The sequence below is a fragment of the Oncorhynchus tshawytscha genome, linkage group LG30 (genome assembly GCF_018296145.1).
Source record: "Oncorhynchus tshawytscha isolate Ot180627B linkage group LG30, Otsh_v2.0, whole genome shotgun sequence".
Classification (NCBI taxonomy): domain Eukaryota; kingdom Metazoa; phylum Chordata; class Actinopteri; order Salmoniformes; family Salmonidae; genus Oncorhynchus; species Oncorhynchus tshawytscha.
The window spans coordinates 32461073-32488823 of NC_056458.1; the positions used below are offsets into that span (position 1 = coordinate 32461073).

At 42.1% G+C, this 27751-nt stretch overlaps 1 protein-coding gene across 2 annotated transcripts in view; it reads left to right on the top strand.

Annotated features, from left to right (window-relative positions):
• The first annotated feature begins 305 nt into the window (after positions 1-305).
• The window catches only part of elmod1 (ELMO/CED-12 domain containing 1), a 36729-nt gene continuing 9283 nt past the window's right edge, over positions 306-27751 (top strand). The window contains exons 1-12 of one of the 2 annotated variants that reach the window (XM_042309592.1): positions 306-614; positions 5165-5305; positions 13246-13489; positions 13936-14020; positions 23724-23869; positions 24060-24088; positions 24480-24577; positions 25229-25358; positions 25870-26003; positions 26209-26277; positions 27170-27190; positions 27581-27631. In XM_042309592.1, the coding sequence (XP_042165526.1) occupies positions 14004-14020; positions 23724-23869; positions 24060-24088; positions 24480-24577; positions 25229-25358; positions 25870-26003; positions 26209-26277; positions 27170-27190; positions 27581-27631 (695 nt within the window). In that variant the 5' untranslated portion in view covers positions 306-614; positions 5165-5305; positions 13246-13489; positions 13936-14003. Of the gene's footprint in view, positions 615-5161; positions 5306-13245; positions 13490-13935; positions 14021-23723; positions 23870-24059; positions 24089-24479; positions 24578-25228; positions 25359-25869; positions 26004-26208; positions 26278-27169; positions 27191-27580; positions 27632-27751 lie in introns of those variants that run through there. The other variant, XM_024393668.2, reaches the window with a different exon arrangement.

Genomic DNA, 27751 nt, shown 5'->3' on the forward strand with positions numbered 1-27751 from the left:
ACTTGTATGTGTGTGCAGAAGAAGAAAAAAACGAGAACAGTTAAACTGTGTTTGGACCGACATGGCTAGGCCTCTGAGGAACCTATGAGAGCATAGGGAGTACTTCTCAAGGTTTCCCTAATCTCGGGGGAATGGAACTGTCGCCTGGGCAGTGATACACAGTGGTGAGAAGTATGGAGATAAAACTCACCTACTGTTTGTGTGGAAGTATGTGTGCAGCTATAAAATGGATGTCTTTGTATAATGGACTTTAGAACGTTCTCTGAATAAACTGTACTATCTTTTTGCATAAGCTGAGTCTTTGACTAATTATTATTGAACCCATGGTCTTACAAACCTCGGGGATTGGTCAGAGCTATTGATTGTCAGTTATTATCATTGGGATTGAAAAATTCTTGTGACAGCTTGGTCCTTCGAAGCCGGATTTCAATACCTGTTTTCTGTCGTCCCACGGGAGCGCCGAAAACCTTGCACGGACAGATCAGAGATCCGTATGTTAAAGACCTGACCTCTGGAAATTGAGGTTCCATTTCAGGCCGGTGGTGAACTGGTACGCGACAGAAAACGGTGACGAAATCTAAACCACATTGAAACCTCAGCTGCAAAAAACTAAGGTCGGTGCTCTTTATTCACGGCCATATAGGGGATGATGTCTGTATGATTGCATTAAATGAGGTAAAGGATTTTAAGGGAATGCAGGAATTAACAGGAGATGAGTAAAGGATTTTAATGTATTCTGGGTGTTAGACGCTAACATATATCCGAAGGAGTTTATATCTGGTGACCAGTCTTTAGAATTTTGTGTGGAGAAAAATGTTTTAAAGGGAACCAAGTATTCTATGCAAATGGAAGACAGGAATTAGTTGTAAATTCAACAATGAAGCAGGGTCCGCAATGACCCTGGGCAACTGTGGCCACTGCCGATTTAAAATAACTAATGGTGAGACCTAAAACGTATAATAGGGTCAAAAGAGAGAAGGTCAGAGACATGATTATATTAATATAGGTCGCCTGTCTAAATACGTTTAAATATAAGAAGGGGAGAATCAGATCTTCCGGAGGCGCACTTCTAGGTCTGATTATCCAATGAAGAAGGGAAACCTAATATAGTGGAGTGAGATACGAGATATTAACGAGTCAAAGTCACAAGGAACAACAGAAAAATAGGCTGCTAACTAGGGCATTACGACCCCTGGAAAATAGCTTATAGGTTGTATACGTGTGAGACCTAATGTCTGATTGAAAGACACCTCTATAGATAAAGTTTCAAGAAGGTTAGGTTAAGAGATACACATAGATTGTGAGCATAGAGTGTGAGCACACACATAGGGAGTAGGGACATACACATCAATTGTGAGACACATAGAAGTAATTGAATCAGTTTTAAAAGCACACACATAGAATAAGAAGATAGATATATTTATCAGTCAAGTCACAAGGAACACCTAAGAATAAGTAGAATTTATGGTTGTATAAAGTGTGAGATCTAAATAATATATCAGGATTCATACAAATAATTATTCTAAAATCCTAGGAAAGATTAACGGGAGGTATTTATCAACACAGGTTAAGGATAATAACGGTAAAAAGAACAGACACATAGATTGTGAGAAGAAGCATAATAACAATAATAGTAATGGAATAAACATGGGTAGTAAATCCTCAAAGGAGGTCCCGGGATTAACCGGGGATGAGAGGTAAATCTAATGCCCAAAATGGAGGAAAAAGTACGAATTTGACGGACGTTTAAATAGAGAAAAATTGGAATCAATGATTAAACAAATAAATAGGGTTTGTGGGGGACAAGGTAGAGAAGCAACGGACAGAAGGGCTCGACACGCTCATATTTGGCTGGCTGAAGCTAGAAAAAGAGCGGAAGGGGCCAAGAAAAAGGGAGCTACTAAGGAGGAAGAATTAGGTAGCCAGGAACAGACAGAAAGGACTCCCACGTCTCCCACAGAGACATCACCTAAACCCAAATTATACCCCTCCCTGGCAGACCGGGGGGGAGGGAAAATCCAGACGGCGAGGTCGAGGTCGCAGACGCATCAGGTGCCGCCCGTCCCGTTACCCCCTCCCCCTTATGCTGGTCCTCAGGGAGCTGAGGGAGGAAGAGAGGAAGAGGCACAGAAAGGAGAACAGGATTTAGCAACAGTCAAAAGAAAGGGGGAGATAGATGCTTTAACTGTCACAAACCAGGTCATTTTGCTAGAGCTTGTGAGACACTGTGTAAACACTGCAATAAAGTAGGCCATAATCACCGAGACGGTAAAAAGAGAGTACAGGTTGAGTCAGAGCATCTGACAGTAACTATCGGGGTAATTGTAGACAAACATAAAGGAGGCTTTAAGGGGAAGGGACCTAAGAGAGAAGGAAAAAAATGGACAGGATCAGACAATAGAAAATGTTTCAATTGCGATGAGACAGGACATTTCTCCCAGGAGTGTAAGGCTCCCTGTAAACATTGTGACCGAGTAGGACACAACCACCGAAATTACGAACATAAGGGGAAGGACAGGCGCCATTCCAGATACCATTCAATCCATTCCAGCCATTACACTCCATTCCAGCCATTATTATGAGCCGTCCTCCCCTCAGCAGCCTCCACTAGAGCAAGTTAACCCAACTGTATTGACTAATAGGTAATGCCTCCACTAGTAGTTAGTGGGTACTGCCTGGCCAGTGGTCTAGCTAGCTACATTTGAGTAATTATCTATCCTCCTAAATGCGGTGGTCGGTGGATAAACTAAGTAGAACAGTTCAAAATATTTGTCTGAAAACGAACTAGTCGCAAGTTGTTGCCCGTGGTGTAATCCAGTCTAATCCACTGGCTCCTGAAGCCTATATCCCCATGAGCTCCCGAGTTGGGTAATATAGCTTGTGTACCCATGAGCTCCCAAGTCTCTTACACTGTGTCTTTTGGCCTCCACCATTAGCTAGCTAGCTAGCTAGTTGACTACTGCATGGCCAGTGTGAGCCAGCATGCCAGTTAGCAAGCTACATTTCAGTCACTAGCTATCCTTTTAAATGTGTTGAAACATACAGTATTTGGCTGGCAACTAACTAGTCAGTTGTTGCCCACGGTGGAATCAATATCTAACCCACTGGCTCCTGAAGCCTATGTCCCACGTGTCGAGTTGCAAATTAGCATTTTGTTAGATAGCTGAGCTGTTCTCCTCCCCGGCGAACGATGAACTGAAAACTCGAAGGAGTAATGATTCTACAAGCTTTTAGTTTACATGTCATTCACCATAAGTGGCTTATTGGAGCTGCCATTTGTGACAGACTTGTAAAAGTGTGCTTTAAATACTGTACATTGGTGTCACGAGAATTTTCCATCCCAATGATAATAACTGACAATCAATAGCTCTGACCAATCCCGAGATCTGTAAGACCATGGGTTTAATAATATATGTATTTTTAAATAGTTAGTTATTCCGTATGCTACAAAGTGTTGTCTAATTACCTGTACCATCTACCATCCCTTCGGTTGATACATGGCTCTGCCCATGTATCAATATCGCTGCATATCTAAACAATGACTTAGGTAGTATGGGCAACTTATCATTGTACCAAATCTCTTCTGAATCCCTCTATTCCTGTCTTAGGATGTGTGACTTCTTCTAATGCCCTTGCTACATCCCTCTGTGTCCATGCCCTATAGACTTATATTGTGTCTGTTTATGCTCCATCCCCAGCTCTGGGGTTGGGTAAGGTAATGAATGGGAATTGGGGTATCTTCTCATCGTCATCTAACTATTCTGTGTCCCTTCTATCTTCTCTCAATCCTGGCTTATTATGAGATTCTAACCTTCGCAACTCTCCAGGTCTCCTGCTCCTCACTCCCAGTCTCTCACTCTCATTCTCCTCAAGTTCCTTTTGCTCTCTCTCTAGCTTACTCATTCCCCCTCCCCCTTCTCCTAATACTCCCAAACCATCAATGTCACCTTAGGCCTCAGCATAGGGCGAGGGAGCCCTTCTCCATCTGCCTTTTCTACTCTCTGCCTGTCGCTCCTTCCCACAACCGTCAGTATCAAATATAGGATGTTTCCAAATATAGACTAAATGTCTCACTGTCTCCCTGTCTGAACTCATGGATTTTAGAAAAATCAACATGTCTATGGTAGTAATCTCTAAGATTATTACATAGTTTGATTACGGTTATCTTGATGATCCTGAATCACCACATATTTCATATATCCCTGTCCTGTTGGCTTAAAATATGTTCTAAATACTTAACATAAGTCTACCATAATTAAACATATTCTTGCTATTTTATAACCTTATTCAACAACAAACTATAATAATAGTATTATATCAATTTCACAGCCTTGTTGTGTTACATTTCTTACACTGCAGACAACAACAGCTGACTACCTAAGGGAAAATACAACTTTTCTAGATTACTAAACATTACTTAAGCCAAAACAGTGGGAGTTTCAAAATAACCTTATGACAGTTTTTTATAAACCCACCTTCGCCCCATTTTTAACCCATATTACTACTGGTCAAAAGATAAAACAAAGTTTCAAATGACATAATCAGATCAAAATCTCTACTCTGAAACCCTCCACAAAGAAAAGTTATTGCACCCTTATGGCCATAGGAAGAGAGACTTAAGGAAGTCTTCTCATCGTCAAAGGTTATGCCATCTTCTTTCTTCTCATTGGTTCAAATGACAAATATGTCAAAGAACTATAAACTCCATCATAATTATCAATTACACAAATTACCTTAAATCAGTATTACAAATTACCTAAAATTCATTATCCAAATGGCCCACCCCTGAGGCTGATCAGACCACACAGGAGAGCCATGACAGAGGTCAAAAGTCATACCACCCTTTCAAATAAGTATTTCTTACTATATTAGACAAATTAAAGAAAAACCATCAAATGTTTTCTACATGTTGTATCCCAGGTTCCCAGAACATTCCTTTATCAAAAGAATTCACATGTTTAATGAAAACTCAGAACATAAAACTTCTACAATTCCATGTGTGTGTGTACCCCTTTAATTCTTGTCTCCTCTCTCTGTTCTTTCTCTCTCGCTCCCCTCTCTTTTCCGTCTCTCCCTCCATTTCTCTCTTCCATCGCTCTCTCTCATTCCCTAATCTGTCTTTCTCACCCCCCTTCCTCTCTCTCTCTCTCTCTCTCTGTCCTAGTTTGTTTCTCAGGGCTACCTCAGAAGGACATGGAGAGGTCTGAGCTGCAGAGAGCTTTGACTGGTACTGTGGACGTGGAGGGAGCTGTACGACAGCCTTTGCTGGGCTGTGTAGCTAGAAGCTGAAAGATGTCTTCACGTGGTAAGCACAACAAGACAAACAACACAGACACAACAGACAACACAGACACAACAGTGTGTGTGAGAATGCGTGCGTACAAAAATGTTCAGTAAAATAGCTAAATGGCTATGTCTAACAAAGATATGCTGTCTATACAGTTGGGAGAACAAGTATTTGATACACTGCCGATTTTGCAGGTTTTCCTACTTACAAAGCATGTAGAGGTCTGTAAATTTGATCATAGGTACACTTCAACCGCGAGAGACGGAATCTAAAACAAAAATCCAGAAAATCACAATGTATGATTTTTAAGTAATTCATTTGCATTTTATTGCATGACATAAGTATTTGATCACCTACCAACCAGTAAGAATTCCGGCTCTCACAGACCTATTAGTTTTTATTTAAGAAGCCTCCCTGTTCTCCACTCATTACCTGTATTAACTGCACCGGTTTGAACTCGTTACCTGTATAAATGTCACCTGTCCACACACTCAATCAAACAGACTCCAACCTCTCCACAATGGCCAAGACCGGAGAGCTGTGTAAGGACATCAGGGATAAAATTGTAGACCTGCACAAGGCTGGGATGGGCTACAGTACAATAGGCAAGCAGCTTGGTGAGAAGGCAACAACTGTTGGCGCAATTATTAGAAAATGGAAGAAGTTCAAGATGACGGTCAATCACCCTCGGTCTGGGGCTCCATGCAAGATCTCACCTCATGGGGCATCAATGATCATGAGGAAGGAGAGGGATCAGCCCAGAACTACACGGCAGGACCTGGTCAATTACCTGAAGAGAGCTGGGGCCAGAGTCTCAAAGAAAACCATTAGTAACACACTACGCCGTCATGGATTAAAATCCTGCAGCGCACGCTAGGTCCCCCTGCTCAAGCCAGTGCATGTCCAGGCCCGTCTGAAGTTTGCCAATGACCATCTGGATGATCCAGGTTTCCTCCAGACATGACTCTTGGCATTCAGGCCAAAGAGTTCAATATTTGTTTCATCAGACCAGATAATCTTGTTTCTCATGGTCTGAGAGTCCTTTAGGTGCTTTTTTCCAAACTCCAAGCAGGCTGTCATGTACCTTTTACTGATCAGTGGCTTCCGTCTGACCACTCTAGCATAAAGGCATGATTGGTGGGTGTGCTGAAGAGATGGTTGTCCTCCTGGAAAGTTCTCCCATCTCCACAGATGAACCCTGGAGCTCTGTCAGAGTTACCATTGGGGTTCTTGGTCACCTGCCTGACAGAGACTCTTCTCCCCCGATTGCTCAGTTTGGCTGGGCGACCAGCTCTAGGAAGAGTCTTGGTGATTCCAAACTTCTTCCATTTAAGAATGATGGAGGCCACTGTGTTCTTGGGGACCTTCAATACTGCAGAACTTTGTTGGTACCCTTCCCCAGATCTGTGCCTTGCCACAATCCTTTCTCAGAGCTCTACGAACAATTCCTTCGACCTCATGGCTTGGTTTTTGCTCTGACATGCACTGTCAACAGTGGGACCTTATATAGACAGGTGTGTACCTTACCAAATCATGTCAAATCAATTCAATGTACCACAGGATGGATTCCAATCAAGTTGTAGAAACATCTCAAGGATGGCCATTGGAAACAGGATGCACCTGAGGTCAATTTTGAGTCTGATAGCAAAGGGTCTGAATAGTTAACCTGTTATGGCTGCAATAAGTGTCATCAACAACCGCTGAATAGCATAGCGCTACATACAATAAATATTACTATAAATATTTATATTCATGAAATCACCAGTGCAATATAGGAAAACACAGCTTAGCCTTTTGTTAATCCACCTGTCGTGTCAGATTTTGAAATTATGCTTTACAGCGAAAGCAATCCAAGCGTTTGTGTAAGTTTATCGATCGCACAATGAAACATTAAGTACACTTAGCATCAGGTAGCTCGGTCATGAAAATCAGAAAAGCAATCAAATTAATAGTTTACCTTTGATGATCGTCAGATGTTTTCACTCACGAGACTCCCAGTTACACAACAAATGTTCCGTTTGTTCCATAAAGATGATTTTTACATCCAAAATACCTCCAAAATTCCAAATAGTTTCCATTATGTTCACAGAAACATGTCAAACGTTTTTTATAATCAATCCTCAGGTTGTTTTTAAAATATATAATCGATAATATATCAACCGCAAATGTCATTCACAATAGGAGAGGGGAAAACAATGGCTGTCCAAATTCTGTTGCGCAAGCAAAACTCATGTGACCACTTGACGCGATGTTATCTTTCTGGCTCATTTTTCAAAATAAAAGCCTGAAACTATGTCTGAAGACTGTTGACACCTTGAGGAAGCGATAGGAAAGGGAATCTGGTTGATATCCCTTTAAATGGAGCAAGGGGAGCCTATGGAACATGGAGTTTTCAAAATAGAAGCCACTTCCTGTTTTGATTTTCCTCAGGGTTTCGCCTGCAATATCAGTTCTGTTATACTCACAGACAATATTTGGACAGTTTTGGAAACTTTAGAGTGTTTTCTATCCAATACTACTAATAATATGCATATATTAGCAACTGAGACTGAGGAGTTGGGGTGTTTACAATGGGCACCTTTTCATCCAAGCTACTCAATACTGCCCCTGCAGTCATATGAAGTTAAGTAAATAAGGTATTTCTGTTTTTTATTTTCAATACATTTGCAGACTTTTCTAAAAACCTGTTTTTGCTTTATCATTATTGGGTATTGTGTGTAGATTGATGATCATTTTTAAAATCCACTTTAGAATTATGCTGTAAAGTAACAAAATGTGGAAAATTCAAGGGGTCTGAATAATTTCCGAATGCACTGTATATGTAAAAGTATGTGGACACCCCTTCAAATTAGTGGATTCGGCTATTTCAGCCACACCTTTTGCTGACATGTATATAAAATCGAGCACACAGCCATGTAATCTCCATAGACAAACATTGTCAGTGGAATGGCCTTACTGAAGAGCTCAGTGACTTTCAACGTGGCACCGTCATAGGATGCCACCTTTCCAACAAGTCAGTTTGTCAAATTTCTGCCTTGCTAGAGCTGCACGGGTCAACTGTAAGTGCTGTTATTGGGAAGTGGAAAGTCTAGGAGCAATAACGGCTCAGCCACAAAGTGGTAGACCACACAATCTCACAGAACGGGACTGTCGAGTGCTGAAGCGCGTAGTGTGTAAAAATTGTCTGTCCTCGGTTGCAACACTCACTATTGAGTTCCAAACTCAAAGCAATGTCAGCACAATAACTGTTTGTTGGGAGCTTCATGAAATGGATTTCCATGGCCGAGCAGCCACACAAACGCCTAAAATCACCATGCTCACAGCCAAGCGTCGGCTGGAGTGGCGTAAAGCTTTCCGCCATTGGACTCTAGAGCAGTGGAAACGTGTTCTCTGGAGTGATTAATCAAACTTCACCATCTGGCAGTCCAAGGGATGATTTGGGTTTGGCAGATGCCAGGGGAATGCAACCTGCTCCAATGCATAGTGCCAACTGTAAATTTGGTAGAGGAGGAATAATGGTCTTGGGCTGTTTTTCATGGTTTGGGATAGGCCCCTTAGTTCCAGTGAATGAAAATCTTAACTCTACAGCATACAATGACATTCTAGTCAATTCTGTGTTTCTACTTTGTGGTAACAGTAGTGGGAAGGCCTTTTCCTGTTTCAGCATGACAATGCCCCTATGCACTAAGCGAGGTCCATACAGAAGTGGTTTGTCAAGATCGGCATGGAAGAACTTGACTGGCCTGTACAGAGCCCAGACCTCAACCTCATCAAATATATTTTGTCATGCCCTGATCTGTTTCACCTGTCCTTGTGCTTGACTCCACTTCCCTCCAGGTGTCGCCCATTTTTCCTATTATCCCCTGGGTACTTATACCTGTGTTCTCTGTTTGTCTGTGGCCAGTTCGTACTATCACGTTTCAGGTAAGACCAAAATGCAGGCTGTGTTGAAGTAACAATGTTAATTACAACAACAGGGGCAGGCAAACGACAGGTCAAGGCAGGCAGGGGTCGATAATCCAGAGTAGTGGGGCAATGGAACAGGACGGCAGGCAGGCTCAGGCTCAGGGCAGGCAGAGGTCGGTAATCCAGAGTAGTGGGGCAATGGTACAGGATGTCAGGCAGGCTCAGGGTCAGGGCGGGCAGAAAAGGTCAAAACAGGAAGAATCATTAGACAGGAACAGAGGGAAAAACACTGGTAGGTCTTGACGAAACAAAACTAACTGGCAACAGACAAACAGAGATCACCGGTATAAGTACCCATGGAATAATGGGGAAAATGGGTGACACCTGGAGGGGGATGGAGACAAGCACAAGGACAGGTAAAACAGATCAGGGCGTGAGACCTTTGGGATAAATTGAAATGCCCACTGCGTGCCAGGCCTAATCGCCTAATATCAGTGCCAAACCTAACTAATGCTTGTGGCTGAATGGAAGCAAGTCCCTGCAGCAATGTTCCAACATCTAGTGGAAAGCCTTCCCAGAAGAGTGGAGGCTGTTAAAGCAGCAAAGGGGGGACCAACTCTGTATTAATGCCCATGACTTTGGAATGATATGTTCGACGAGCAGTTGTCTTCATACTTTTGGTAATGTAACACGTCATTTTATTGGATGAAATTAAATATACGTCCTTCGGAGGCCATCGCTTGTGTATCTTTCCTACATTGGTATTTAGGTGTACATTTGCTGAAAATGGTTTGTCAAAAAATATGCCTTTGCAGAAGTGTTTGAACCCTTGTGTTGTCTTAAGGGTCAAAATTGACCCGCCACTATGTTTAACAGCAGAGACAACCCCCTAAATGATATTTTTAAAACTTGAAATTTGATGACATTTCCTAGAGTGACCCAGAAATTGGAAAAAGTGAAACATCACCTTTGTTCATATTTCCATGAAAGCTGTACACCACCAGGGTACAAAGATTGTCTTTGGGTCATTTTTGACCTGGTAGTTGTAAAATAATTTACACACCACAAAAACCACAAAAACACACACACACACACAATGAGAAATTGAGACAATGTGTGCTACTGATTGAACTCAGCCAGCAGCTCCTGAAGAGGAAGATCACCATGGTTGGCACAGTTAGAAAGAACAAGCCTGAGCTCCCCCTGCACTCCTTGCAACAAGGGGGAGAGAGGCCTTATAATCAAAGTTTGCCTTCAACCCCACCACCACTCTAGTTTCTTACCTCTCAAAGAGGAACAAGAATGTGGTCCTCCTGAGCACACTGCACAAAATGGCTAAGATCAGTGATCGTGAGGACAGGAAGCCAGCCATCATCCTGGACTACAACCACAACAAAGGAGGCGTGGACAACCTGGACAAGGTAATTGGAACTTACAGCTGAAGGAGGATGACTGCCTGCTGGCCCCTGGTCATCTTCCATAACATCATTGATGTGTCCTCATACAATGCCTTCATGATATGGAACAAGATCAAAACCTACCTGGATGCCTGATAAGCGGAACAAGAGGAGGGTGTTCCTGGAGCAGCTGGGAAAGGCACGTGTAACCCCACACATTCAAAGAAGGGAGCGCCTATCCTGCACAGCAGCCTTTGCATTGCTTGTTAAAGCTGTTCAGGGGGCTGAATCTTGTTCTGATCCACCTGAGGCTGCAGCTGGGGCAGGCAAGAGGAGGAGATGCCAATTCTGCCCACCATAGAAGGACTGTAAAACAAATACAATGTGCTGCACGTGTGTGTGCATGGACTTTGCAGATGTATTTCTCACATGTGCAGCACATTGTATTTGTGCCTGAAGCCTCCAGTGATGATCCATGGGACGAAGCCTCCAGTGATTATCCATGGCCCGGAGCCTGTAGTGGTAATCCATGGCACGAAGCCTCCAGTGATGATCCATGGCCGAAGCCTCCAGTGATGATCCATGCACGAAGCCTCCAGTGATGATCCTTGGCACGAAGCCTCCAGTGATGATCCATGGCCCGGAGCCTGTAGTGGTAATCCATGGCACGAAGCCTCCAGTGATGATCCTTGGCACAAAGCCTGTAGTGATGATCCATGGCAAGGAGCCTCCAGCAATGGTCCCCAGTCCAGAGCCACAGGCGCCGCCACCAGGATAGATGCCCACCCGGACCCTCCCCTATAGGTTCAGGTCTGCGGCCGGAGTCCGCACCTGTCACGCCCTGACCTTAGAGATCCTTATTTATTCTCTATGTTTGGATAGGTCAGGGTATGACTCGGGTGGGAGAATCTGTTTTCTATTTCTTTGTTGTTTTTGCCTAGTGTGGTTCCCAATCAGAGGCAGCTGTCTATCATTGTCTCTGATTGGGGATCATATATAAGTAGTGATTTTCGTTTGGGTTTTGTAGGGAGTTATTTTTGGTTTAGCTGTTTTGTTGCCTGACAGAACTGTGCCCTTTTGTTTTTTCTACTTTGTTATTTTGTTGCAGTGTTCAGTTTATTAAAAGTCATGAACATGTACCACGCTGCACCTTGGTCTCCTTCTTCAACTCACGAGAGTCGTTACAGTCCTACATGTGCTGATTAGAGTTGATTGATTTATGTTCTTCACATTTTTGTTTTGTATCTCTTATTTTATTGTTATTTATTGTTGTTTATACCTTGTGGGCAGGGGGCAATGGTTTAAAAATGGGAGAAAACTAGTATTTTGTAGTTGAATTCCTCATTGTACAGTATATAATAATATATCACTATATTGCCAAAAAAGTTCAAGACTTGTTTCTCTTCAATAAAATGCATTCAAAACTACTTTCTGCACATGTATGCTACTTTCTTAGGCTATACAAGTGCTATCTCTTGCTAAAAAAAATCATGTTTACACCTAGTACCTTTAGCAATAATAAAAATAACAATAAACCTCTTTTAGTAAAGAAAACAATTATGATAGGTGTGTTGTAATAAAAACGAGTGGTGTCCACTGATTAAATGCAGTCTTTCTGCATTGTGAAGAGGGAAAACCCAGATATTCACAAAGTTTATGATGAATGACCGGTTGTTTCTAAACACAAAATAGATTGGGGGTTTAAAATTCAATTAAGCTGCTTTATTTTTGGGGTTTAGTGAAGACAGGTCATTTTTTACCCTTAGGACAAAGGGAGTATACAGAATGTTAAGACTACACATGGGTTAAATAGCCTATTGATGATAATAAAGTCAGTTATTCTCTTGTATTTCTGGTTACCTCATCATGGCTCTTATTTTCTATGTGGATGTTGTGTTGTCATTATTGTGCTATATCCCTCTTTGACTGTCAGTTTGTCAATGTAATGTCCCATATTCAGACGAACAGATAGCATTGAAAGGGCAATGCTGCAAAGTGCAAACCAATTGCTGCATTATGGCTATACATATTATTTCATTAACATCTTGATTCTTAGTCTTGGTTATTATTATGGTTGTCAAAAAACCATGCACAACTAATATTTCCAGTGTATGGAGACAGTTATCCTAGAAACCAAATCAGAATTAATGATAGGCTATAATTAGAGAAAGACCCTGCATCATGTTAGACAAGTTGCCAGGTCTGTCTTGAGACAATACAAGAAACAGATCAATAGCCTAGCCCTATAAGACGATGCACTGTTGGACGTACAGAAATAACAGATCGCGGGGCCTGTAAATCACACAACTAGATAATATTGATAGCTCATTAGAACACATAATTTAAAACCTTGAGGTTCGTGCTCGCGCATCCAATACGTATATAGGCTTAATAGCCCATTTGATCTTATTATAGTGTCACAAATATAGAGTTGTTTTTACGGTTGACAGTCGAAATGGACAGACATAACCTGACCCTGACAGACTGCGATTCCTGCTCCCTAAGCTATTTTGTAGTCAGACGCACCGCATTTACCAAGTAGGCTAGCTGGCCTAAGCGACACAAAACACATATGACAATCTGATAAAATTATATAATTTAGGTGGACATCTCTTTGGGTCTGATGAGTCGGTGACCCGTTTTGTTTTTACGAAGGTGTCTGTCTGAAGCGCGAGGCTTGGGCAGGGCTGACGCTCTTTACTCCACCTCGCGGCGGCCACAACCCTGCATTGCGATGCAGTTCTGCCGCTCCGTCTCCCCATCCACTCAGTGACGCTGTCATCATGGAGGAAGAACAGTTACCTGCTACGGAGTGAAGACGACAACCACACAAACGCGAGGCCACCACCGGCGGCAATCTATTGCGTCTTTTTAAGGCTCCTCTCATTTCTTCTTTCCTGTGAGTGCAATTTATTGATATATTGGTAAATATGTGCATGTTCCATTTTGGGACGCACGATTGATTTCATTGTGTTATTCGAGAGCTCGGATTATGCATGGTGTGATTTGGGTGCCAATTATTAGCTTCGAGAAACAGGCTGCACCAAACCACACAACTGTGTGATGCATTTACCTTATAATGAGATTAAGAATGTTAATTTCATCATATTGCAGGTAGCCTTACCCGAAGAAATGGTAGGCTAGGCTATATTGTTACTTGCTCACAGCAATGTAGCATATAGCCTATAATCCGACAGCACAGCAGCACCATGGAAACTGCCGACCACATAAAACGCGCCATTCACCAGACATTAACAGGTTTTAGGGCTATCTTTGTTTCTGTGTGCTTGAATCAATCATGTAAAATTATGTTTTTCCCTTCCCACCTGTTTCTTTTTTATACAGGAATACATCGGCCATTGCCCGTGTGTCATTTCTAAAGAAACGATAAGGAACTCGGCAAAACCATAAAAATGAAGCATTTTTTGAGGTAGGCAAATACATGCTCTTTCTGCAAGGGATACTTTGCTGTAGGCCTGGCCTAATAAATATGTTTTTAATGAATGGTCAGAACTTCTTGTAATGAGACCTTGACTATACTGTCAACTCACATAGGCGAAGCCTAAAATGTTGAATGCTTTCTTTTCACTCATGTGGAGTGACATTTTGTTTATATAGCCTTAAATGGTAAACGAAGTCCTCCCAGTGGCCTTAAATGCATGTTGTTTTTCCACGGTCAAATGCGAATGAATAAGAAGCTAGTTATCAAGAAGCTTGACAACCCGAATTTAATTTACACCGTATTGTTTAGATAGGCCCGATTTTATGTGACAAACTGTGCCCTTGTGTGTGAGGTGCTGAAAGGACAGCTCCGCCAATCGGTCAGGTGTAGGAGAATAGAGAACGGAGGGTTTTTGCAGGCAACTAGGCCTTTATTCTCGTGCCTTTGCGCTTTTACGATCTTTTCAGTGACGACGCTCGGTTAGGGTAGTTATTGTGCGTAGTGTAGGCCTACCAATGACTTAGTTACTATGTGAGTGTTTGCAAGCACAAGTGCTCTCCGCCTATTCCCGTGTCCCATGGCAGTGCTTGGTGCTGCTCCATCGGCTAATGGAGTTGGCTAATGTTTGAATGCGCTCACCCTGCGTGTGCTTGGCCTACTTAGCATGCCAGTCTCGTTCTCAGGCAGTGGGGAGAGAAAACGGTCCCCCGGGATGTGTAGTCTGTGATCAATACACTCAGTGGACATGTGTTAGTCTACATGGCTACTGTGTATCCTTTCATACTATCATCTGCTTCATATTAGTAGGCAGGGCAAACCCCTGTTGGTGATTTCTGGTACATCAACATAAATCAATCACAGCACGTTTTTGGACCCATTCTGCAGTTTTTACCTGATTAAGTACAATACAATTGGAGATTAATTATATTGCTTAAACTTAAGTTGAAAATGATGCTGTTGCTGCTTCCTGTTGACAAGACATTTTCATGAATAGGGTGAATTCAGAAAGAGTGGGACATCATATAAACTGGGACAGCTTAATCCTGACTTGTCTATTTCTGACAAGAGAAAATCAAAACTATTGTTACTAAGTTCTTGCAGAGAAACCACACCCTGCAAAGCACACAGTACAGATTAGTGATGTAGCTTTTTTTGTGTTGATTTTAAGGTTATACTACTGTCATAAATAATGCACTGTGCCAAATTGTGATGTAAATGTGTATACTTATACTGGTGCATCAAAATACAAAAATGCCAATATTATGTTTACATTTTGTAATTCTGTCGTTTTTTTTAGTTGCCCCGCTTTACTAACCATAGCTAGCTAAAGTAGGACAGCATGGAGTAGCTAAAGTAGGACAGCATGGAGTAGCTAAAGTAGGACAGCATGGAGTAGCTAAATTGGGACAGATTTATGGGGGAAAGAGATTCCGTTTACCTTAAATGTAGACTGCAAAGTAGGCCTACCTGGCCGAATGATATGATGATTTGTAGCAATCGGGTGCACATTTGTTTAGTATACTCTGCCATCACAGTACAGAAACCTGACAAAAACACTGCTAGCCTAACACAAATGTACTGTGACTAATGTTGCTCTTCAACACCTGACACCAATATACAGTGCCTTCGGAAAGTATTCAGACCCCTTGACTTTTCCACATTTTGTTAGGTTACAGGCTTATTCTAAAATTGATTAAATCATTTTTTCCCTTCATCATTCTAAACACAATACCCCGTAATGACAAAGCAAAAACAGATTTATACAGTTTTGCTAAATTCTTAAAAATGTAAAACTGAAATAGCGAAGGGTTTGAATACCTATGTAAATGTATTGATGTATTTTTTATTTATTTTTATTGCACCCCATAATGACAAAAACTATTTGTAGATTGCTAAGGATTTTCTTAATTTAATCAATTTTAGAGTTAGGCTGTAACGTAACAAAATGTGGAGAGAGTCAAGGGGTTTGAATACTTTCCAAAGGCACAGTAGTGGTTTAGGGGGTACTGGGACGCAAACCCTGGTCCCTGTGACTGTAATATGAGCCATGATGAGGGTTGCAGGTAGCCTAGCAGTTAAGAGCATTGGGCCATTAACCAAAAGGTCAACTGCAGTGAAAATGTAATTTGAATAATGGCATAAAAGCCCTGTTATTTGAATGTTTCTTTCCATTAGGTTCAGTTGTGGGTTTACTTTCTACATATTATACATTCTAGAAAGGCACAGAACAGGACTGTCAGAAATGTTTTTTCTGATACTGATGCTCTGTCCGTTGCCAATCATCATTCTCCCAAGTCGTCCTATATATTGTAGCCGCAAAGGCCTATGCTCCCAGCAGACCCTGGTATTCAAAAAAGCTTAACGCACGTTCTGCCTCCTTTCCGATCCAAGAGGCTATTCCTTGACCTAGATCCTAATGCTTCAATTATATCCTAAATATTTGTCATTTAACTTTTAAATTGTATTACCTTATTTTTGTAGCATAAACACAACCATTCACATTAAAAAAAAATCTTATTAGGCTACTTCAAAATTCTCCTGTCGGCTACCTGCGTCCTGCATCCAAACTGCGCACCTGCCAATCGATGATTGCAAACAGACTGTTTCAAAACAACAAAAAGTTTAATGGCATTCTGAGATTCCACGCTTTAGATACTTAGCAGGGAGGGATGTATTTTCTATTTGTCGAGATTGACAAACTCTTATTTGATTGGTGTTGAAAACGCAAACCATGATGAAACGCTCAAAGTCGGTAATCGGAATATGCAGTTATGCATTTCTTATCAAACTTTAATTGTCACATGCGCCGAATACAACAAGTGTAGACCTTACCGTGAAATGCTTATTTACAAGCCCTTAACCAACAGTGCAGTTCAAGAAGAGTTAAGAAAATATTTACTAATTAAACTAAAGTAAAAATAATAAAAAGGTAACAATAAAATACCAATAACGAGGTTATATACAGTGTGTGGGGGTACAGGTTAGTTGAGGTAATTTGTACATGTAGGTAGGTGTAGAGTGACTATGCATAGATAATAAACAGCGAGTAGCAGCAGTGTAAAACAAATGGAGGGGGGGTGTCAATGTAAATAGTCCAGTGGCCATTTGATTAATTGTTCAGCAGTCTTGTGGCTTGGGGGTAAAAGCTTAGAAGCTGTTAAGGAGCTTTTTGGTCCTAGACTTGACGCTCCGGTACCGCTTGCCATGCGGTAGCAGAGAAAACAGTCTATGACTTGGGTGACTGGAGTCTCTGACAATTTTATGGGCCTTCCTCTGACACGCCTATTATATAGGTCCAGAGGGCCGTACACACTGCCCCCTGTAGCGCCTTACGGCCAGATGCCAAGCAGTTGCCATACCAGGCGGTGATGCAACCGGTCAGAATACTCTCAATGGTGCAGCTGTAGAACTTTTTGAGGATCTGGGGACCCATGCCAAATATTTTCAGTCTCCTGAGGGGGAATAGGTTTTGTCGTGCCCTCTTCGCGACTGTTTTGGTGTATTTGGACCATGATAGTTCGTTGGTGATGTGGACACAAAGGAACTTGAAACTCTCGACCCGCTCCACTACAGTCCCGTCGATGTTAATGGGGGCCTGTTCTGCCCTCCTTTTCCTATCGTCCACGATCAGCTCCTTTGTCTTGCTCACATTGAGGGAGAGATTGTTGTCCTGGCACCTCACTGTCAGTTCTCTGACCTCCTCCCTATAGGCTCTCATCATTGTCGATGATCAGGCCTACCACTGTTGTGTCGTCAGCAAACTTAATGATGGTGTTGGAGTCGTGTTTGGCCACGCAGTTGTGGGTGAACAGGGAGTACAGGAGTGGACTAAGTACACACCTCTGAGGGGCCCCAATGTTGAGGATCAGCGTGGCAGACGTGTTGTTGCCTACCCTTACCACCTTCAGGATGTCCAGGATCCAGTTTCAGAGGAAGGTGTTTAGTCCCAGGGTCTTTAGCTTAGTAATGAGCTTCGTGGGCACTTCACGGGCACATTCTTACATAGGTGTTCCTTTTGTCCAGGTGGGAAAGAACAGTGTGGAGTGCGATTGAGATTGCGTCATCTCTGGATCTGTTGGGGCGGTATGCGAATTTGAGTGGGTCTATGGTGTCCGGGAGGATGCTGTTGATGTGAGCCATGACCAGCCTTTCAAACCACTTCATGGCTAACAATGTGAGTGCTACAGGGCGGTACTTATTTAGGCAGGTTAACTTAGGTTCCTTGGGCACAGGGACTATGGTGGTCTGCTTGAAACATGTGGGTATTAGACTTGGTCAGGGAGAGGTTGAAAATGTCAGTGAAGACAGTTACCGGTTGGTCCGTGCATGCTTTGAGTACATTTCCTGGTAATCCGTCTGGCCTCGCGACTTTGTGAATTTTGACCTGTTTAAAGGTCTTGCTCACATCGGCTACCGAGAGCGTTAAAACACAGTCATCCAGAACAGCTGGTGCTCTCGTGTGTTGCTTGCCTCGAAGCGAGCATAAAGGGCATTTAGCTTGTCTGGTAGGCTCTGGGAAGCTCGCGTCTGGGTTTCCTTTTGAATTTTTTTTCTCCTCTGGTTGCACATGTGACATGCTGGTAAAAATGTGGTAAAACTGATTTAAGTTTGCCTGCATTAAAGTCCCCGGCCACTAGAAGCGCCACTTGTTTGCTTATGGCCTTATAGAGTTGGTTGAGTGCGGTCTTAGTGCCAGCATCGGTCTGTGGTGGTAAATAGACGGCTACGAATAATATAGATGAGAACTTTCTTGGTAGATAGTGTGGTCTACAGCTTATCATAAGGTACTCAACCTTATTGGTTGTGTGTGGTGCATTCTCACAGAAAGAAACCTGTTGGTGGAAAATCGTTGCATACATTTTAAAATGATAAATGTTGAAAATCTGATTTCCCCCTACCAAATCATTGTCTGCAGCCGGCTCTGACCGTGGTGTAATGAGACAGGCAAGTTGAGTGAGCTCATCCGTGGTGGTCAGTAACCTTCTGGCCCAAACTGATCCTATTTCAAATGAATTACAGTGTGGCATAGGATATCAACAGTGAGAACGTTTAGCAGCTATTTCAATTTGACTGTCAAATCTGTGTATTGGTGTGTAGCCAACGACTTTTATAGAGAGACCACCTCAAATTTTTGGTGTCATTCCATTAACCCATTTCATTAAGATATTGATGTTTTAAGCAGTCAATCTTGTCATTGTGATGACTATAAACATTTATACTAACATTACCAATCTAAGGTAAAAAGGATGTGTAATTCCACTCAATTTTATGGGGTAGAAATGCAAGCTTGTGTAAGGTAATAGCACAAACTGTCCACATTAGGGAAATTAGGGAAATATCCAATAATTTCATATGGAAAAATAATTAAACATATCAATTTAAGACGATAGTATATGTTGCCCACTCACATTGCAACAATATCTATTTCTCACTAATTTAACCATTTAGACAGTTATAAAATGCTCTCAAACACAATTTAACCAGGCGCTCTAGACTAGAGCCTCCATGGTGTCAGTGCAGTAGCCTGAATGTTTGACGTCCCTAATATTAGGTTATTATCACATTTCGAACACATTTCAAAGCACTAGTGGTGTTCACATGTGTTGCCACTTGCTGAACATTGAACAGAACAAGGCTATGTCAATAACTACATTTTGACAAAAATGCAGATTGAGCCTTATAGCTTCCAAGCTCTCCGAATTGGCAGGTACTCAGTTGAGTACGGGCCATGAACCACAGTTCTCACTCCAACTCATCACCTCCAAACAGGTTCCCCTAGATAGATAGATAGATAGATAGATAGATAGATAGATAGATAGATAGATAGATAGATAGATAGATAGATAGATAGATAGATAGATAGATAGATAGATAGATAGATAGATAGATAGATAGATAGATAGATAGATAGATAGATAGATAGATAGTTATCTAGATAGATTAGATAGATAGATAGATAGATAGATAGATAGATAGATAGATAGATAGATAGATAGATAGATAGATAGATAGATACACTTAATATATCTGAGAACAGTTACTTAAAGTGATTTTGTAGTCATTACTTAAACCAACAGAGCACATGTATCAATCTCATTCCACGTAGGGCCGAGTATCTGTGAGTTTTTCCGCTCCTCCCTTGTACTTGATTGCTGAATTAAGGTAACTAATTAGTAAGGAACTCCCCTCATCTGGTTGTCTAGGCTTTAATTAAAAGGAAAAAACAAAAACCAGCAGGCAGTGCCTTCCATGGAATGAGTTTGACACCCCTGCCCTATAGGGTCACAGTGACTATCTCAGAGGTGTCAAACTCATTCCATGGAGGGCCTAGTGTCTGCGGGTTTTTGTTTTTTTCTTTCAATTAATACTCAAGTACATGGGAGGATCGAAAACCCGCAGACACTTGGCCCTCCGTGGAATGAGTTTGACACGTGCTGTAGGGGGTCCAGATTTGAGTTGTATCAGCTTGAACATTTTGAGTAATGGCTCCACTAAGCCACGCCTCCAAAATCATTTCCCAGTATACTTTGCATTTTTGAGTGAAATGTACAGTTACCACCCATGACTGTATTTCAATGCTGTGGCCTTCACCAAGTGAGTTCCTAGGTGAAGATTGTCATTATAATTAAACTCTTTATGACAATCACAGGAGGTTGGTGGCACCTTAATTGGGGAGAATGGGCTCGTGGTAATGACTGGAGCGGAATCAGTGGAATGGTATCAAATATACATGGTATCCAGGTCATATATTCTCATGGTTCTGGCCATTTATCATGAGCCGTCCTCCCCTCAGCAGCCTCCTGTGCTGACAATACATTACATATCTCATTAGGCCTTATTTTGAGGAAGCTTTACCCTAATACAATGGTCTGAAACTGATGGTTTACAGGCCACATCGGGCCTGCAAGTAGTGTTGCAAAATTCCAGTAATTTCCCCAAATTCACAGATTAAAAAACTATCCTGGTTGGAAGATTTCCAGGAAACCTCCAACCAAGATTTCTAGAAAACCTGGGAAATTTACAAGGATTTGCAACCCTGCCTGTAAATCACATTAGGCCAGTTTGCAAAGTGATGTGTAATTCCTATTGGAATCCTGTAAGAGTTAGGCTATTCAACAGTTGGAATTGTTATTCACCCACAACCTGCATAAGGACTGACAGGATTTTGATACTACATGAGCCATTTTAAATGGAACAACCATTTCAGTAATGGTGCAAAAAAATCTAACTAAATGTTTGGATTAGTTTAGGAAAATGTATGTTATTTATCTTTGTGTAGCATAAGATTAATCAATCACTCACTCATTGTACATGCAAAAACACATATTACAAACATTTCCCAGAAATGGACCTGCAGTAGAGCATGCTGGGTAGAAAGTTAATGAGTTGAAACATAATTTGTTTTTGTTGATGTGACTTCTCATTTAGTTTTCAGTCAATTCCACATACACATTTTAAGTAAAAATGACTTTTCATTGACATTGAGTTCAACTTACTATAAGTATTTGAGTTAAAAATGCTTTGGGGTTTACAGTGCAGGAAGAGTAGCTGCTGCTTCTGCAAGAGCTAAAGGGGATCCAAATAAACAAATACAGTTGAAGTTAGGAGTTTACATACACTTAGGTTGGAGTCATTAAAACTTGTTTTTTAAACACCACCAATTTCTTGTTAACAAACTATAGTTTTGGCAAGTCGGTTAGGATATCTACTTTGTGCATGACACAAGTCATCTTTACAACAATTGTTTACAGATTATTTCACTTATAATTCACTGTATCACAATTCCAGTTGGTCAGAAGTTTACATACACTAAGTTGACTATGCCTTTAAACATCTTGCAAAATTCCATAAAATGATGTCATGGCTTTAGAAGCTTCTGATAAGCTAATTGACATCATTTGAGTCAACTGGAGGTGTACCTGTGGATGTGTTTCAAGGCCTACCTTCAAACTCAGTGCCTCTTTGCTTGACATCATGTGAATATCAAAAGAAATCAGCCAAGACCTCAGAAAATAATGGTAGACCTCCACAAGTCTGGTTCATCCTTGAGAGAAATTGTACATCTGTACAAACAATAGTAAGCAAGTATAAACACCATGGGACCACGCAGCCGTCATACCGCCCAGAAAGGAGCCGCCCTCTGTCTCGTAGAGATGAACGTACTTTGGTGTGAAAAGTGCAAATCAATCCCAGAACAACAGCAAAAGACCTTGTGAAGATGCTGGAGGAAACAGGTACAAAAGTATCTATATCCACAGTAAAACAAGTCCTATATCGACATAACCTGAAAGGCCGCTCAGCAAGGAAGAAGCCACTGCTCCAAAACCGCCATAAAAAAGCCAGACTACGGTTTGCAACTGCACATTGTGACAAAGATCGTACTTTTTGGAGAAATGTTCTCTGGTCTGATGAAACAAAAATAGAACTGTTTGGCCATAATGGCCATCGTTATGTTTGGAGGAAAAAGGGGGAGGCTTGCAAGCCAAAGAACACCATCCCAACTGTGAAGCACGGGGGTGGCAGCATCATGTTGTGGGGGTGCTTTGCTGCAGGAGGGTTTGATGCACTTGATCACCCAACTTATTGTGGGAATCTTGTGGAAGGCTACCCGGAACATTTGACCCAAGTTAAACAATTTAAAGGCATTGCTACCAAATACTAATTGAGTGTATGTAAACTTTTGAACTACTGGGAATGTGATGAAAGAAATAAAAGCTGAAATTAATAATTCTCTTTACCATTTTTCTGACATTTCACATTCTTAAAATAAAGTGGTGATCCTAACTGACCTAAGACAGGGAATATTTACTCGGATTAAATGTCAGGAATTGTGAAAAACTGAGTTTAAAAGTATTTGGCTAAGGTGTATGTAAACTTCCGACTTGAACTGTAGATGTTCCCTACAACAGAAATTCACATTCTCACACTCTACCCCCCCCCCTCACACACACACGGTGCTAGTACAGCCTACATTAGGAGGCTGCTGTGTGCCCGACCCACGTCATGCTTCTCCCTCTGTCCCAGTTGGGCATCTGGAACTACACTCTCTTATCAGGATGGGGGCGGTGGCTCCCCTCAGACCTAAATATTGAGCTTGAAGGAGAGAGAGGGAGAGGGGGAGGAGAGAGAAGAGAATAGAGAATAATGTAATTTTAAACAAACAGCAAATAGTTATTCACGTGTTAAAGAGGGAGAGGGAGATAGTTTAGGTCTGTTTCCTGCCAGGGCAGCTTTTGGACAGATCAGTCATCAATTTGATGGGTACATTGAACAACAACACAAATGAAGAGATGTGGCAGGCTTTGGGATTCAAGTATAAAAAAATTGTGCGGCTGAGCAGGTATTCTCTTCCCTGAGCATAAACGCTTAACAATGGTGCCCATTATAAGCATACACTGTACAAGGTACAGAACATTATGGCAGATCACTGTACTTCTGTCCTAGATTAAATCAGTGTGTCTTAGTCTAACTGAGGATGAGTGACTTTGACTGTGACCTGAAGACTTGAATTAGTTCCCCAAGCTAATTCCTAGACTTTAGCTCAGTCTGCTACCACAGTCTTGATGGGGTACGCAGAAGACCTGGGTCGGTCACAAAAGGAATGTAGAGAAGTTGTCTCATTCTGTGTCCAATACCCCTGATGTTGTCCTTTTGATAGGAGAGAATATACTCTCTCTCTCACCTCCTGTAGGGTGGTGACACAGTTCTTTGTGTTCCTGTACTGTAAATGTCTGTGGCGAGGCCTGAAGTTTGTGATCAGGAAGGTCACGGGGAGGTGCGAACTGCAACGGATATGCCACAACAACAAGCCAGGGGCCCGAAGGACCCTTAAGATCGGTAGGCCTACTTATTGTCTTTGAATAATTGTTTAATTTGTCAACATGTAATTTAATCTGTTCTTCAATTCTGATTCTGTGTGAGAGATATGTAAGCTATGAGAATGATAAAAAGTGGTGGGTGGGAACTGGGAGTTTGAAATAGTGTAGGTTTGTTAGCATTTCTTTTTTAACTTGTTTTTCCCATTCAGAGTCTTCCCTCAGGTACTCAAAGAATGAGGTGAGTGGTGTACATTTGATGGGTAATATGGTATTTCATAACTTATACACATTTATACACAACTATGATGATGCTTTGTGCTTTCCTCCTCTTCCTGCCCGCTATTCCTCCTCCTCCTCATCCTGCCCCCTATTCCTCCTCTTTCTCCTCATCCTCCTCCTCTTCCTGCCCCCTATTCCTCATCCTCCTCCTGCCCCCTATTCCTCCTCCTGCCCCCTATTCCTCCTTCTCTTCATACCCCCTATTCCTTCACCTCCTGCTCTCTATTTGTCCTCCTTCTCCCCATGCCCCCTTTCTACCTCCTCCTGCCTCCTATTCTTCCTCCTCCTGCCTCCTATTCTTCCTCCTACTCCTCCTCCTCTTTCTCCTCATCTTTCTCTTCCCTCTCCAGCTGTGCCAGTCTGCCCTCAGTGCTCACCCAGACCGAGTGGAGAAGACCATCGATGACATCATGACCCTGAAGAAGGTCAACCCTGACACTAACCCACAGTAAGATCATGTTCAGCACTGAATCTGTTGATCACTGTGCATCATTTGCATAGGCAGATTTAATCACTATAATGAAGTACTGAGAGTCACCAAGCGGTCTTTTAAGGTTCATAACGTGCCCGACCTAACTAGAATACAATTGATTTGTACTCTAGTCAGACAACTGACCAGGATTGGAACACCTACAGTGGGCCGGGATTCATTCCAAGGCACCTATAGCACTGGTTACTATACAGCTGACAATCCCTTTTTAAAGGTATTTTCCACAAAGTTCTTCAGAGATTGCATTTTTGGTAAACCTTGCAAGTCGGCTCAAACGCAAATTACCTTTAAGAGATGGTTATAGTACCCTGCGCTACAATGCACCTTGGATTGAATCCTGGCTCTACAGTACTTACAAAAGGAGCCTCCAAAAAGAGCATGCTCTCACAGACCTCAAGGCTCATCCAGGCTAAGCCATAAGAGAAGCACTGGGTTGAGTTCATTAGGGTACACCATTGCTTATTGTTTGAGCATTTTGTATAGGAAAAGACTAGACCAGCTTCTCTCCACTCCCCCTTTCATTCTCTTCCGTTTGGTGTCTATTGAACACAAACCTTTAGTAGTACGTCACCTCCAGGCTGATCCTTGCATGGCTGTGTCTCTCCCCAGGCTAGGCATCTCCCTCCAGGCCAGTCTGTTCCAGATCGTCGGCTACCGTAGCCTGGTGTCGGAGGTGGAGAAGCTACGCAGGGAGCCATACGACTGTGAGAACCCCGACCATGAGGAGATGCTGATGAAGGTAAGATGTAATGTTATTATAATGCATTATGAAGTGCTACAATAAATACCACTATTTAATGTATGTGTTGATATACTGACTTGTGCTGCTGACATCTGTGCTTACTGGAATTGACATGAAGTAGCTAGACAGGTAGAATTTCTGTGCTTTCTATAGTTTGGGAGCTAGAGTGGGGCAGTTACTTTGTGTGGGTTAGATACAGTAAATCATTTGATCCCCTGCTCAGAATGTAAGGTGACTGAATTGCTGATATAAATTGTTATTTGCTATGTTTGAAAGGGCTAGGTTTTGAATATCAGGGCCCATATTCATAAACTGTTTCAGAGTAGGATTGCTGATCCAGGATCAGTTTGGCCTTTAAATCATAATGAATAACAATATATTGACAGGGGGGGGACCTGTTCCTAGCACTGCTACTCTGAGACACTTTATGAATACGGGATCTGGCTTTATTTACTGATAGCAGTAAGTAGTCTCTCCCTGATTAATGTCTGTGTTTGTTCTGTTGTAGCTGTGGAAGACACTGCGTCCTGATTCACCACTCACTGGGCGGATCTCCAAGCAGTGGTGTGAGATCGGTTTCCAAGGCAATGACCCCAAGACTGACTTCAGGGGCATGGGTCTACTGGGCCTACACAATCTTCTGTGAGTGTCTCTGTGTGTGTGACAGTGTCGTGTGTGTGTGTGTAATATGAGTCACTGTACTGTACAAATGTTTTCCTCTGCAGACAAGGACCAGACAGTAGTACAGTACTGATTATACATCCAATAACAATGTCAAGGGACATAGAGACAATCCTGGACAATCCTAATTTATGTTTCCCCTGTGTTTTAACTTCCTCTACCATAGATATTTTGCTGAGCATGACAAGGCCACCGCTCTCCAGGTGCTTCATGACTCCTTGCAGCCGAAACACAGGTGGTTCCCTCCCCTTTACCCCTCCTTCACCCGCCCCCTGACCTATAGCGTAGAGATTGGCTCTTGATTTATCTCAACCCTTTACAACATGCTATGAAGAATGACCTGTCTAGGGTCGAACCAATGACTGCTAGATATTTTGGATGATTTGTACCTATCGTGCTTATTTGTCAGCTCACCATCTAATCCCGCGTTCCAGGCTGACTACATTGGAGACGCCTTTCAGATCCACAACACCTGGATAGGTGTTGAACATATTATCTAGCCACATCATATGATATAGCAATCAGATGCCCGACTGTGCTGTCGATGAAGTGGCACTTAACCATTGGTTGATGCAATGCAACGTCTGCAATGTAGTTTGCCGGGAACTCGACCTGTATGATTAATTTAAGCGCTGGAGTCACACTAACTCTCAACCTAACAGAGTCCCACTATTGAAACCCCATTGGAGGAAATCTTATAAAAAGGGGAATCCCTATCAGTAGTCTTGAATTCTATTTCCCTTCAGACCTCTCTGATGTTTTGAGTTTCTCGTGGGTCATGTTCATTAAGCACCTAACAACAAAAAAAGGACTGAACAGGAAGGAACTACCTGAACTTGCCCAATAAGAAACACACATTTTTGCTTTCCGTTGTGTACAATTTAAGACTATTTTCCAGTGTGCCCTAATGAACCCAACACTATGTTTTCCACACTGGTTAGGCTACATTGTGGCTGTGTCAGTCTATAGCTGCAATTTATAGTACGGACTTGGATGACTGCAGTTGTGACTAGCGTTTTAATTTCTGTCATTTGGCACATTTGCTTTGGTCTACATCTCACTGGGCACACTCACTTTCTTTCTTTCTCCACCTCCATTCTCTCCATCCCTGTCTCTCACGTGTGTAGGAGCATTCCCAAAGAGGCAAGGTACTACTTCATCATTTCACTTTCATACTGACCAATTGATTTGCAACGTTTTAGAATTATCTCTATATGTACTTGTTATGGTTACGCATTCCATTCATTAATTGCGATGAGTTATAGAATCTAAATTGTCATTGATATTGTCATATGAAACTGCATCATGGCACTTTCTTTGCACTACTCATTTTGTTTCACTAGCTGAGGTCTTTGTACGTTTCTGAGGTACCTCTGAAGTAGACTGGTTGCAGTTCTGTTTGTGCTGTCTGACAATGACCATAGGAGTTGGCAAGACAGCACAAACAGATCTGGGACCAGGCTACTTCAGTAGTCAGAAAACACTGCAATGTCAGAGCTCTAGATGCACACTCACACTCACGCTTGTGTCCTCCACAGCAAAATGAGCAAAGCAGAATGGGAACAGAAGAACTTTGATAAAGCAATTGGGTGAGTCTCAAATCCCTAAAACACGCACGCACAGAGGAGATGGCACAGGAGAGAATATCAAGAAGAATCCTTTGATGTCCATGTGTCCTCATCATACCATAGGCTTGGCAGTGTCATAAA